This window comes from Lemur catta, chromosome 18 (assembly GCF_020740605.2).
Source record: "Lemur catta isolate mLemCat1 chromosome 18, mLemCat1.pri, whole genome shotgun sequence".
Lineage (NCBI taxonomy): Eukaryota > Metazoa > Chordata > Mammalia > Primates > Lemuridae > Lemur > Lemur catta.
The window spans coordinates 39,432,526-39,447,909 of record NC_059145.1 but is presented as its reverse complement, the minus strand read 5'-3'; the positions used below and the strand labels follow the sequence as shown (position 1 = coordinate 39,447,909).

At 39.7% G+C, this 15,384-nt stretch overlaps 1 protein-coding gene across 7 annotated transcripts in view; it reads right to left on the bottom strand.

Moving 5' to 3' along the window:
• QRICH1 (glutamine rich 1) overlaps nt 1-15,384 on the bottom strand; it is a 49,989-nt gene that overhangs the window by 26,395 nt on the left and 8,210 nt on the right. For all 7 annotated transcript variants that reach the window (XM_045530277.1, XM_045530278.1, XM_045530272.1 and 4 more), the window contains one exon: nt 8,596-8,925. In XM_045530277.1, coding sequence (XP_045386233.1) covers nt 8,596-8,904 — 309 coding nt within the window. In that variant the 5' untranslated portion in view covers nt 8,905-8,925. The remainder of the gene's footprint in view (nt 1-8,595; nt 8,926-15,384) is intronic.

The following is a 15,384-nucleotide window of genomic DNA, read 5'->3' as shown; positions in this document are numbered from 1 at the left end:
TGTTGTAAACAAACAAGTTAAGGGCAAGATTCTTGCCAAGAGGATTAATGTGCGTATTGAGCACATTAAGCACTCTAAGAGCCTAGATAGCTTCCTGAAATGTGTGAAGGAAAATGATCAGAAAAAGAAGTCAAAAAGAAAGGTACCTGGGTTCAACTGAAGCGCCAGGCTGCTCTACCCAGAAAAGCACACTTTTGTGAGAACCAATGGAAAGGAGCCCGAGCTGCTGGAACCTATTCCCTATGAATTCATGGCATAACAGGTGTCTCACACTTTGTGAGAAGCAGTGGAGAGGAGCCTGAGGTGCTGGGACCACATCCCTGTGAATTCATGGCGTAATAGGCATAGCACACTTTGTAAGAAGCATAAGAAAAGGACCTTGAACCTTGCTGGAACCTATTCCCTGTGAGTTCATGGCATAGGAGAGAAAACTAATAAAAGCCACTAGACTCTAAAAAAACAAAAGCAGGTTTTCTTCCTCATTTTTTCCATGGAATAAAACAATATTTCTTTACACTAGTGGTTCTTAAAATGTAGTTCCCAGGCCAACAGCATCAGCATCACCAAGGCACATGTTAGAAATACAAATTCTGGCCAAGTGTAGTAGCTCACGCCTATAATCCTAGCACTCTGGGAGGCCAAGGCAGAAGGATTGCTTGAGGCCAGGAGTTCAAGACAAGCCTGGACTACAGTGAGACCCCTGTGCCATGCGTGGTAGCATGCGCCTGTACGTTCCAGCTACTCCAGAAGCTGAGGCAGGAGGCTCAGTTGAGCCCATGAGTGTGAGGTTGCAGTGAGCTATAATGATGCCACTGCAATCTAGCCCAGGCAACAGAGCAAGATCCTATCTTCAAAACAAATATAAATTCTCTAGTCCCATCTCATTTTGAATCAGAAACTCTAGAAGTAGGCCCAGCAATTTGTGTTTTAACAAGTCTTCCAGTGTAAATGCACACTCAAGTTTGAGAACCAGTGCTTTACAATGATAATGTAAAGGAAACTATGTAAGCCACTATTAATACTTGTACAGCAGTTTTCAAACTTTCTGATTAAAGCTTGAATCTGGTCAAAAATTATTGAAGGCCAGATGCACATGCCTGTAATTCTAACACTCTGGGAGGCCGAGGCACAAAGATCACTTGAGCTCAGGAGTTCGAGACTAGCCTGAGCAAGAGTGAGACCCTGTCTCTACAAAAAAAATAGAAAAATTTTCTGGGCATTGTGGCTGGTGCTCACCCGTAGTCTCAGCTACTTGGGATGGCTTAAGCCCAGGAGTTTGAGGTTGCAGTGAGCTCTGATGATGCCACTGCACTCTACCTGGAGCAAAAGAGCAAGACTCTGTCTCGAAAAAAAACAATTGAGGACTCCAAACAACTTTTGTTTACATGGGTCTATCAATATTTACCTGTATTAGAAATTAAAACCAGGAAATTTAAAAATATTAATTCATTTTAAAAATTACATCAAGCAATCACATGTTAACATAAGTAACATGTTCTTATGAAAAAGAACTGTGAGCCAAAGCAAAAAATTATAATAAGAACCGTACTGTTTTACATTTTTGCAAATCTCTTTAATGGCTGACTTAATAGAAGATAGCTGCATCCTCATATCTGCTTCTGCATTCAATTGGTTGTGCTATCACACATCACATATGGCCTCCATAAAACTCAAGCATACAGTCTTAAGAGAATGAAAGTGAAAAGGCAAATAATATCTTAGTATCATAATAAAAACAACTATGGTCTCAAAGAACCCTGAAAGGGTCCTGGCGATTACCAGAAGTGCCTGAATCACCACTTAAGAACCACTGCTGTTGTGTTAAACACATAGTATGTTTTACAACTATAAAACTGCTTGCTTAAAAACAAAATTTCAAAAATCTGGTTATTATCATTGAATCATAGCTCATATGCTTCATGGTTTACTGTATCTCTCTCTTTTTTGTTTGTTTTGTCCTTTTTTTTCAGAGACAACATCTCATTCTGTCACCCAGGCTAGAGTACAGTGGCACAATCATAGCTCACACTGCAGCCTCAAACTCCTGGGGCTCAAGTGATTCTCCTGCTTCAGCCTTCTGAGTAGCTGGGACTACAGGTATGCACCATGATACCAGACTAATTTGTTTATTTTTTGTAGGGGGGCGGGTGTTGCTATGTTGCCCAGGCTGGTCTCAAACTCGTGGCATCAAGGGATCTTCCCACCTCAGCCTCCCAAGGTGCTGGAATTACAGGTGTGAGCCACCATGCCTGGCTGGTTTACTGTATCTCCTAATTGATTTTTCTTAGAAACCATTTATCAACACTCAAGCTTCCAAATGAAACAAATGACTATTAATTAGTATTAGCAGAAATACCAGAAAGTCAGAACTTTCCAATCCAAGTCTGAACTAGAAGCATCTGTCCCTCACTCCACAACTGAACAACAGATAAGTATAAATAATTTAATGTGATTTTATATCCAAAGTAGTTAGAATTTAAAGTTAGAGAAGAAAGAAGTAAGAGTAAAAGCTAAGATATGTTCTGCCATCTCTTTACTAATGTCAACATAGTGGATTAAAAAGGTTATATGTTTATAACCTTTATACCTCAGGTAGCTGAAGTCAGTAAGAAATCAAATATTTATTTGCATTACCATCCTTCAAATTTTTTTTATTTATATAAAAACATAACTGTTTCTCTGGTCAGTTAATCACATGGTCATAGTAAGAATTTGGAAACACAACTAAGCAAAAAAAAAAAAAAACCTCAATAATTCTATCAGTCACAGGTAATAATTAACACTTTTTAAAAAAAGTATTAAGTTTTACTTGAACTTAAAAGGAAATAAAACTGAAGTAAACAAAGAATTGCTTTTTTCCAGAGCTTGAAAAAGAAAAAAGATTAAAAAAACAAAGAATTGCTAAATTGTGGATAAATATTTCTTCCCAATAAGCTCCTAAAAGATTCCTCTTTAAAAATAAAAAAAGAAGAAATTTAAGAAAGGCATTCTGAGATTAGTATATTACGCTTTATTAACTCCATTTTTCTTAATGGGTTTAGGTGTATTTTTCCAGGCTATAATACTTGAGTCAATTGTCTCAGAAAACCAACTGACAGGCTGGGCGCGGTAGCTCACGCCTGTAATCCTAGCACTCTGGGAGGCCGAGGCGGGTGGATCGCCCGAGGTCAGGAGTTCGAGACCAGCCCGAGGGAGACCCCATCTCTACTAAAAATAGAAATAAATTATCTGGACAACTAAAAATATATATATAAAAAAAAAAATTAGCCGGACATGGTGGCGCATGCCTGCAGTCCCAGCTACTCGGGAGGCTGAGGCAGTAGGATCGCTTAAGCCCAAGAGTTTGAGGTTGCTGTGAGCTAGGCTGACGCCACGGCACTCACTCTAGCCTGGGCAATGGAGTGAGACTCTCTCTCAAAAAAAAAAAAAAAAAAAACCAACCAACTGACACACTGATATCTAAACATACATATGAGTATGTGTGTGTGTGTGTGTGTGTGTATATATATATTTTTAAACACAGTTTGAAACTTAAGTCTAGATTTAAGGTGACTCTCGAGATATAAAAAAGAAAAAGATCATCCCTAAGCCTAGTGTATCCTAGATAGTTAAACATCAGTGGTGAAGGGGGACGTGTCTGGAGGAACAAGTTTTATTCGTGCTTCAAAAAGCACTGTATCTTTTCCTCTATCAATCCCTCATAAATCACACTATATTTTAGTAACTCTTTGAGAAATTATGCCTGAATATGGTCCACAGATTGGCACTGACCTGGGAACTTGTCAGAAACACAAATCATCATACCCCACCCCAGACCTACTAAATCAGAGGTCTGGTGGTAGGGTTTGGCCATCTGTGTTTTAAGAAGCCCTCAAGGTGAGACTGCACCCTTAAGTTTGATAACCATCAGTCTAGAATTTTTATTGGACCCTACTTGTCTAGCATCTTAACTAGTTTGTAGCAAATAATCTACTATATTTCTTTTCCCTCAGTGTCATTAAGAACCTAAGTAATCCAGAGCTCAACATGAAGACGAAGTACTCTGACTAGGGAATCAATGAGAAACCACACAGTACCACATGTATTAACCCTATTGGAATCTTTTCTCCCAAATAATCACTGGAAGCTGAAAATAATGTGTACCTAATGCCATTTCTTGATTTTTTTGTTTCTTTTGTTTTACTTTTTTGGGTAAGTGTAAAACCAGTATTTTACTTAAAGGAGAATATGCTGGCTCAGTGAGTATGTTGGATTTCTAAAATCCCCCTCACAAACAGAACTTTTTGAAATTACCTTCTCATTTCCACAAGAGAAGAATGGAACAATTCTTTTCTCACATTTCTCTAAAGGAACACCGGTCTGATGCCCACCAGTTACATGTATAATAGTTAGCGAACACTCAAAATGTGGCTAGCCCAAATTGTAATGTGTAAGTGCAAAATACACATTAAGATTTCAAAGATTTGTGCAAAAAAAGACAAACACCTCATTAATAAATATTATACTGATTACATGTTGAAATAATATAACGGGTTAAATGTGCTTTTAAAAATTAATTTCACCTGTTTCTCTTCCCCTTTTTTAAAAAAGAGGCTACTAGAAAATTTAGAATAATATATGTGGCTCACACATCTATTTCATGTTCTAGGTTCCACTGATGAATTGCTGAGGATAGTGCTCAATGTAAGGTAAGGAATCATAGCACTTGGGATCCAAACCTTCCTGGTACCTTTTAACTAGTCAGCAAAACCTTAGGGGATATCTTGATAAAATTTTATTGCTCAAACCATGTTTTTTTTTTTTTTTTTTTTTTGAGACAGAGTCTCACTCCGTTGCCTGGGCTAGAGTGAGTGCCGTGGCGTCAGCCTAGCTCACAGCAACCTCAAACTCCTGGGCTTAAGTGATCCTACTGCCTCAGCCTCCCGAGTAGCTGGGACTACAGACATGCGCCACCATGCCCGGCTAATTTTTTCTATATATATATTTTAGTTGGCCAGATAATTTCTTTCTATTTTTTTTAATAGAGACCGGGTCTCACTCTTGCTCAGGCTGGTCTCCTGACCTCGAGCGATCCACCCACCTCGGCCTCCCACAGGGCTGGGATTACAGGCGTGAGCCACCGCACCCGGCCACCATGCTCTTCTTAAAGTGGTAAAGTCTTTATCCAAATATTAAACATTTACTGAACTCCTATTACACAAATGAACTTAGAAACATCATAAGGGAAGAGATTTAAACGTGGGTAAAAGGCTGGACAGGAAAGCCCAGAAAAGGCAGAAATAAATGGTCCACCAATGCTAAGTGATGATCAGAAAGATCCCAATCAGTTCACAAAGTGCCAATAAGAAAGTAGCTAATATAAGTCCTGTTTTTAGCTCAAACCCATGTTTGCATAACACACCCTCTCATGAATACTGCCTCCCAAAGGCAGAAGCCAGAATCACTTTCCCAACATCTCCTGCAGCTTGAGTGCTGGCACGTGACCAAGGCTTTCCAAATTAGACACACTGCATGAAACTTGGACTCAGAAGGGAGCAACATGAAGCAGCAAGAACCATAGTCTCCATTTTCTGGTGAAAGTGGGAGAATGTGGCAGAAATGGAAGACAATGGCATAAGTCCCAATGACAGACTGCAGCAAGGTGAGGACCTATGCCCAGAGGTAGGACTGAAGGTCTCTACCAAAGCAGCCTAGGAATGTGACCTCAGTCTTGTTCTTGGCTGTGCAGCCTCCAAGGCCCATACTCCAGCCCTCCCATAAATCCCCTGAACTAGTTATTATCTTTTAGTCAATTTTTTCTGAGTAAACAGGGGGAAGAGATATCTGACATTTGTAACTAATAAAAACAAAAGGATACAGGAAAAAAACCACACCTGACAACATAAAAAAATTAGCCAGGCATGGCAGCACATGCCTATAGTCCCAGCTACTTGGGAGGCTGAGGTGGGACCATCGTCTGAGCCCAGGAACTCAAGGCTGTAGTGAGCTATGATTGGGCCACTGCACTCCAGCGTGGGCAACAGAGCAAGACTCTGTCTCTAAAAAAATAAAATAAAATATTGATGGACATTTAAGTTGATTAAAAAATAAAATGAAACAAAAGCAGTTCACTTAATAAAAAATTCAAACTCTCCCTCTTAGCACCCCATTTCTCCAGCCCAATTACTATTTTCGGCCTTATTATTACTGTTCAAGGACCACTACATTCTACATATGTTAAAAATTAGGGTGATGGTAAATTGGTTTTGACACTCAACAATCTGTTAAACATCCTCCCCTGTCCATATGCATAGATCTATCTCATTCTTCAGGATGTGCAGGACAATACACTACAATTGTACCATTATATGCCATTTCTCTTACTGAAAGAGAGGCTTGTTTCCAATGTTACTACTACAAGCAATGCAACAGTGACTATCCCTATATATACATGTATCTGTGAACACAAATGAAAGGCCAAAGGTATACACACTTAACAAATGACAAATATTGCCAAATTCACTTCAACAGAATTACACTAATTTGTCCTTTCATACCCTGGCCCACCTGGGTGAAATCTTCACAAATGTTTTTCCATCTAGTAAACATGATATCTCATTTTAAGTAGTATGAAGCATCATGTGGTATGCTTATTAGCACGATCTATATTTCTTCTTCCATGAATTGTTTACTTATATCCTTTGTCTGTTTTTCCACTACTTTGTTTTTTTCCAGGTTATAGGAATTTGTGTATTAGAAATACTAGTTAGGAGCACTAATTAAGGCTCAAGTCAGAACAGCCTGAGTGCAAATGCCCCTTGTAGAATATGACTTAAAACTCTCTGTGCCTCACTTGCTATTTTTAGTTTCAAAAATTATACTTTTAAAGTAAGTGTATTTAGGCAATATAAAAGGGATCAAGAAATAAGACAAAAAAGGTTCAAGCAGAAATTTTTTTTTTTTAAAGGAAAAAATGAAGTTTTCTCTACCTGATGACTTGCATTAGGAGTTATTACCCTGTGTGGGGATGGGAACACACAAAAAGAGCAGCCTATTAAGTTGGACAAAATATAGATCCATAGAAAAGATATATAATTCTTACTCAAAAGAGCACCGACAATTATTATTGAATTAATTTATAACTTGCTGATCAAACTAATGTTCCATTAGCTCTAAGTACACAACATATGTTCATGTGTGTTTTAAGGTCTTTGGTCAACTTCCAACCTTTAGGTCTGAGGTTGCCCCCAGGGACCCCTTGATTTCTGTGTATCCTCCACTTCCTAGCTTAGAGTATCCTGAGAACTTCCCCCAAAGTTCTCCCCTACATGTACCTGTCACCTAATTCTGTCTGCTTATTCTCTTTTAGCAATTTCTCAGATTTAGTGTTTTCTTGATGGTATTCTTTTTTTTCCAGCACTATTAGGAATTTTTTTTTAAACTATCTTTTCAGTCACTTGGAATGGGGAAAATGTGTTCTTATGAATCTGTTATATTGAACCTACCTCATGGATTTATTATGATATTTACATTTCTTCTTTCATTCACATGGGGTTTAGGGAAGAAGATGATAATGGATGATCCTGATCAGTTATCTTTAACATAAAAATCTCAAAAAATACTTTAAAACAAATTCCCAAACTCATTAATCTTATGAAAGACGAGGTCCAAGCTGTAAATAACAGCAGAATAATTTGAGCCAAAAAATCAGCCTTCTTGTATCTACCTTTCCTGCACCAAAGACTAGAATAAACAATGAGTACATCCCTGTATGTGCCAGATGCTTTCCTGTCTATTATCTCATTCAATCTTACTAAATGGCATTATTTCTATTTGACAGATGAAGAAACTAGGGCTAAAAAGATTAATCATGTCAATAACTAAGAGGTCAAGTCAAATTTAAACCCAGGAATACAGCTTCAGAGCCCATGTCCTTGCAATATATCCACCTGCCTTTCTGAGGTGCAAAGGGGCCACAGCCAAACCTTCCACCTCCCTCTCCAACATGTTCCACTTCCTTTCCTATCCTCTTGGTGTAAAAAGCATCCAGAGTAAAATGAAACTCAACCATAATAGACAGTGGCAAGAAAACTGCATTTGTAACTTGAGGAGACTATTGTTTCACATAAGGATTCCTAAGGAGGAAAACTTTTACCTTTTCAGCAAATGCACTGCTTTTTCTCTTTCAGTAAGTTTATCATCAATTAGCATTATTTCTTGTGGCTTATAAATAGCAAGTGTAGACCTAGAAATTTACACGTGATCTGAGTTATGGAATCACACAACTAAATGAAAATCACTAACATACATTAGCCTTTCCATTTTAAAGTAAGTTCCAAATGTCCTGCTATCAGTAATGAGCAAAGATTGGCCCTCATATATTCTGTACAAGATAACACAGAAGGGAAGCCTCAGTCACATGATGTCACATCTAAATCAAATCCCAATTAGTCCACATTAACGATGAATGCCTATATGTTAAATAAAAAATTTCAAGGATTCTCCTTAGTAAAAATAACCTCTAGTATCTGTACAGATGTTACATTCCTACTAACCAAAACCCTGAGAGCAAATTAAGTATATTAAACAGGCTGAACCTCAACATTTCCCTTTTACCTGAACCTGCTGTGGCTGCTGAACCTGGATCTGCTGTTCTTGCTGAGTTTGTGGCTGAACACTTGTGGTGACTGGACAGGCAAGTTCAAGCAAAGACCCAGCCACTTCAGTGCTGTCTGTGTAAATGCAGTTCCCACTCTGCTGGTACACCATGGTAGTGGTGGCTGTCTGCTGAAACTCCTGAAGGGCTTCTGGCCCTTTGGAGGCCAGTGAGTCCAGAAACTCCTTCATCCTGTGTTGTGGGACAGATCGTGCCTTCACTCGGATGTACTCTTCAAAGGAGATGGTGTTCTCCAGAGAATTATTCATATTGCAGAGTCCTTAGGGTACCTAGAAATAAACATACAGAAGTCAAAATTATACTATTGTTTTTACATCATGAAATACATAAAAGCAATCACCCTTGCATCAGATTGAAATATTCAGGGCATCTGTATACATCCAGAATCCAAAGGTTTTATTATACTACCTTAATTTTTCAGTTAATGGTGTTTGAACATTATTTGCATTAACACTTCTTTTTCTTTTTGAGACAGAGTCTTGCTCTGTCACCCTGGGTTAGAGTGCAGTGGTGTCATCATAGCACACTGCAACCTCAAACTCCTGAGCTCAAGCAATCCTCTTGCCTCAGCCTCCTGAGTAGCTGGGACCACAGGCGCACACCAGGACACCTGGCTAATTTTTCTATTTTTAGTAGAGAAAGGGTCTCGCTCTTGCTCAGGCTGGTCTTGAACTCCTGAGCTAAGTGATCCCCCCACCTCAGCCTCCCAGAGTGCTAGGATTATAGGCGTGAGCCACTGCGCCCAGCCCACTAACACTTCCTAAATCAAACTGTATCACACTGAAAACAAAAACCAAAAGCATGCTTCACAGTATTAGATGAAACAGGCTAAAAACACACTTCCCACCCAGCACTAGGCCAATCCCACCTTCTTTGCAGAGCCAAACACGGGACATTCAATCTCACATGCAAAACTGCCCTGTGACCATCATAGAGAGTACTACCAAGCAAGGAGGAGGAAGCCAAAAGCAGGGATTCCTACTGTCATGTTTTATTTTCATTGCCAAGTATGTGCTACAGTGGAGAGACAGGTATGCTGCCTACCTGTGGCAAAACTCAAGAGACAGGGCACATGTTCCTCATGTCCCATCAGAAATACCCAAAATCCCACTTTGCCATATATTGCTCACATTCTTTTGTAGCATAGCCTACTGGTTCAGAGCATGGAATATTGAGCCAGACTACCTGGGTTCAAATCCCAACTCCATCTCTTCTTAGCTATGTAACTCTGGACAAGTCAGTTAACCTTTGTCTTCTTGTCTATAAAATGGGGACATAATAGTACTTACCTCAGAAATAACAGGATTAAATATATGTAAAGCACTTAGAAAAGTATCTGACACGTAGACAGAACTAAATAAATGTAACAGGCCGGGTGCGGTGGCTCACGCCTGTAATCGTAACACTCTGGGAGGCCAAGGCAGGAGGATCACTCGAGGTCAGGAGTTCGAGACCAGCCTGAGCAAGAGTGAGACCCCATTTCTACTAAAAATAGAAAGAAATTAACCCGACAACTAAAAATATATATATAGAAAAAATTAGCCGGGCATGGTGGCGCATGCTTGTAGTCCCAGCTACTTAGGAGGCTGAGGCAGAAGGATTGCTTGAGCCCAAGAGTTTGAGGTTGCCATGAGCTAGGCTGACGCCATGGCACTCTAGCCCAGGCAACAGAGTGAGACTCTGTCTCAAAAAATAAATAAATAAATAAATGTAACAAATATTATTAAAATAATCGGGAGGAAAAATTTGAATAGTGCCTTAAATAACTAGGTCACTACCAAACTTCAGAAATCAAATTCTGCAAGTTTCTCATCAGGTATTTATTTATCTTTTTTTTTTTAACAACTGATAATCAATTTATTAAAATAGTTGACTTAAACATCTGCAATGGTGACTTCAACCTCAACTCCTGGCTCAACAGTCACAGAAGTAATCTGCTTAACAATCTCAAGAGGACCATGCAAGTCAATGAGTCGCTTGTGGATTCTCATCTGGAAGCGGTCCCAAGTCTTAGAACCTTCACCAAAAGGAGTTTTTCTTGTAGTGATTCTCAAAGTCTTGGTAGGCATCTGAACTGGTCCTTTCACTTTGAGGTTCTTTTCCTTTGCGCCTCTGATCAAGTCAGCACACACCTTCTCCAGGGACTTTATGTTGTGGCTAGTTAGGGTAATTCTAATTCGGTGAATCGCCACCTCTGGCTCCACGGGTGTTTTTCCCACATCTTTAAGAGCAAACAGCGGTGACTGAGGAGCAGAAGCGTGCACAACACAGCTATGTTGCAGCTGTGACTGAGTCTTCCTCGAAAAAAGACTATTTATCTTAAGAATTAACCTGCAAAAGTGGACAGTTACTCTCAATTACCTGGACAACAAATGCATAATCTCTGGACTATTGAGTGTCCTACTGTTGCTATCTTTGTATCATCCTCCCTTGATCAGCAACTCCTCCACAATAAAAGCAGCAGCAGGATGAAAGAGTATCACAAATGAAGTGAACCTTTTTGCCAAAAAAGATTCTTAGTCAATCTCAAATATCTAGAAAAGTGATTTATTTCCTTGAGCCATCAGATTAGAAATACTAGTCTTTCTTTTACTGCCCAGATGCTCTGCCTTATGCAACAGATATAAGCTATGTGAGTAACCATCTCCCTTCTCCCACCTGGCTCTAAACTCCTAGCAGACAACACTGTGCCCTGGCCTTCTCTAAATGCCTCACACATGGTAAGTGCTTCCTATATACCTGTTACATTTGAAATTCAATGTGGAACAGGAAGAATTATGACTGTTTCTATAACATCTATAACTTACAACCATAAATTATACAACCTAGTAGTACAGATGTATAGGACTTTTCCTTAGTAAATGATAAATACACATTTTGGGAAAAAACCAACATGTCTATGTTAAGAGTGAAATCAAAAAAAGAAATATGGTCCTTATTGCTATTATTAATTATTGACATTGGCACTATTTCTGTGGGGCACTGTGTAAGTATAGTGTAAAATTATACTCAGGTGCTTTCAAAATGAATAGATCCAGTAATGAATCTCATAATTATAGCAATGCATATGATATACTGTGAATGTATTTCTCCATAAATAAAGAACAACATATATACCTTCTCTTGTCTGAAATCAGAATTTCCAGACTCCACTACCCTAAGGAGAGAGCCTTCGTTTCTCAGGAAACCCCAAGCACAATGGAGTGCAGTGAACAGCTAGTGCAGGTCAAAGCGGGGGTGTGGGGGGGGGAGTGTACAAGTGAAGCTGCTGCTGCTGGCCTCTTGTCTTCTGAAACTTAATATTCTTGCCCCTTTACTACATCTCTTAACCACCTCCCTTTGCCCAGCTCTCCCTTTCTAGCTGCTGCAGGAGCTTTCAGTTACCTTCTTTTAGAGTAGAAAATTGGAAGGTCTACTGCAAGACTTTAGAAATTATCAGCTGGGTGCAGTGGCACGCACCTGGAGTCCCAGATACTCCAGAGGCTGAGGCTGGAGAACGGCTTAAGCCCAAGAGTCAAGAAGCCAGCCTGGACAACAAAGCAAGACTCCTACCTCTAAAAAAATAAATAAATATAATTAAAAAAATTATGTTACCAATGACAACCACCGCACATAGAAGGAGAGCATCAAGGCCAAGCACACTGTCCCTCATTACAGATTCAGAGGAGGCTACTTGCTATGGACGACCCATGAGCACTACTTGCACAGAAAGTATGAAAGCTTCCCTTTCTAACAGTGTCACAGCTGGAATTTCCTTAAGAAAATATCTCTTATAATAAAGACCCTAGACCGGGCAAAGTGGCTCACACCTGTAATCCTAGCACTCTAGGAGGCAGAGGCGGGAGGATCGCTCAAGGTCAGGAGTTGGAGACTAGCCTGAGCAAGAGTCAGACCCCCATCTCTACTAAAAAAATAGAAAGAAATTATCTGGACAACTAAAAATATATAGACAAAAACTAGCTGGGCATGGTGGCGCATGCCTGTAGTCCCAGCTACTTGGGAGGCTGAGGCAGAAGGACTGCTTGAGCCCAGGAGTTTGAGGTTGCTGTGAGCTAGGCTGACGCCACAGCACTCTAGCCAGGGCAAAAGAGTGAGACTCTGTCTCCAAAGAAAATAAATAAAATAAAGACCCTATAACATTACAAAGTTCTCAACATGTCACTTTTTCAAACGCTTAGGCTTAAGCAATCCTCCTGCCTCGGCCTTCAAAGTAGTCTCACTCTTGCTCAGGCTGGTCTCAAACTCCTGGCCTCAAGCAATCCTCCTGCCTTGACCTTCCAGAGTGCTAGTATTACAGGCATGAGCCACTGCACTGGCTTCAACATGTGACTTTAATATCTAAAATTAGGAGGGCACATATCATATATACCCTTCTGCTCAAAAGGGGATAAAGGAGAGATTATATGAGCAGCCATTAACAGGTCCTCTACGATGCTGGTACATATTTCAGTTTTTCACCTCCATTATAAATAAATAAATTAATAATTTAAAAACATTTTTTAAAAAAAAGCAGAGGTCAATTGGAATTTACATTTCCTAAAACATATTTTCTTCAACAATTAGTTGTATTCACATAAAGTACTGATACTCCTTGAAGTTTCAAGATTGTCTGTGCAAAGCAATTTTTTAAAAAATACAAAAGTAAAGTTTTTTTGGTTTTTGTTTTTCTGAGACAGGGTCTTTGCTCTGTCACCCAGGCTACAATGCAGTGGCATCATCATGGCTCCCTGCAGCCCCAAACTCCTGGGCTCAAGCCATCCTCCTGCCTCAGCCTCCCAAGTAGCTGGGACTATAGTACAGGCTCATGCCACCACGCCCAGCTAATTTTTTAAATTTTTTGTAGAGACATGGTCTGGCTACGGTGCTCAGGCTAGGGTCAAACTCCCGGCCTCAAGCAATCCTCCTGCCTTTACCTCCTAAAGTGCTAGGATTACAGGTGTAAGCTACTGTACCCAGCCATAAGAAAAGTTTTTACATGCAGCAAAAACTTTTTTGTCTCAAATCTTCGAGAAAATAAATATGAGTAAACACCAGTACAAAGAAACACTGCAAACTTTGAGTTTACAGAACTGGTAAACCTTCATATGAGTACTGCTCAGAAAAGCTAGTCATCCTAGTAACCTTATTTCCCTGCTTACCCTTTCAATTTTCAAAAATTCAGGAGGGGACTGTAAGCCTCACCTCAAGTATGATATTAAGTATGAAAGAGAATTTCACCAACTTTTCTTCCTAGAAACAAGCTTTCTTCAGTGCAGAATTCCACCTAGTTTTTGTTGGGTTTTTTTTTGTTGTTGTTTTCCGGGGGTTGCAGGGATATAAAAGCAACGCATTCATTTACTAAGAAAAATGTTCAAATAGTACAGGAAGGCATAAAATGAGAAGTAAAAATAGCTAGCTAAGTATGCTTTGACCTCTGATTCTTGATGTACCAATCAATGTTCCATACCCTCTATTTTTGACAGGCATTTAGCTAAGTGAGTATAGCTTCTGTTTAAGCAATCTTTTAGTTTCAGAATACAGCATTTCTGGCCCAGTGCAGTGGCTTATGCCTGTAATCCTAGGATTTTGGGAGGCCGAGGCGGGAGGATGTCTGGGGGTCAGGAGTTCAAGACCAGCCTGAGCAACATAGCAAGACCCCATCTCTACAAAAAATTTTAATAAAATTAGCAGGGAGTGGTGGCACTCACCTGTAGTCTCAGCTACTTGGGAGGCTGAGGCAGAAGGATCACTTGAGCCCAGGAGTTTGAGATGCAGTGAGCTCTGATGACACCACTGCATTCTCGACCAGGCAATAATGTAAGACCTTGTCCCCCAAAACAAACAAGCAAACAAAAAAAGAATGCAGCATTCCACACCAAATCAAACTCTAGAACATTTTTTTTTTTTGTAAGTCAAGGTTCCAAAGATGATAAAAAACCATTCTGCTGTCCATGTCATCTTCAAATAAATCCTACCTGTCAGTTTTCTAGAATAGTACCTTCATGAAAAATTACTACAAGAAACTCTGGTCCAAATATATTAGGTCATTAATTATGAAATGTCCGATTCCGAATCAAAAGTGTAGTTTATTATAGCTCAAACAAAAAGCAGTACAATTAATGAAAGCATGCACCTAAACTATCCACACAGTTTTGCCATCTAAACAGTAGCTTGTTTATGGCTGCAGGGAAGATGCCTGGAGAGCGAATGGCGATGAAAATGCAAAAGGCGTTTTCCACAGCTTGTTGAGAACTGAGTATTTTTCCTTGCAAGAAGCAGTCCAAAGCCTGGAAGAAGTGTTAGTCAGTTGGTGAAAAGTCTGGTGAATATGGTGGATGACAGAGAGTTTCCAAGTCTAGCTTCTGTAGTTTGAGCAGCATTGTTTTTTTGCGACATATGGTCTTGCAAGAGGATTGTCCTGTCTCTATTGACCAATCTCAGCTGATTAATCACAAGCATCCTCATCATTTTGTCCAAATGGTTGCAGTAGACATCCGCTGTAATCAACTGACCAGGTTTCATGAAGCTGTGGTGGATAATACCCGCAATGGACCACCAAACACACATCATTAGCTTTTTTTGATGAATATTCAGTTTTGGACTGTGTTTCGGTATTTCATCTTTATCCAGCCATTGTGCTGAATGGTTGTGACTGTCAAAAAGAACCCATTTTTCATCACACATAACAATACGGTGTAGAAATGGTTCGCCTTTATGTCATGACAGTAAAGAAACGCAAGCTTCGAGAC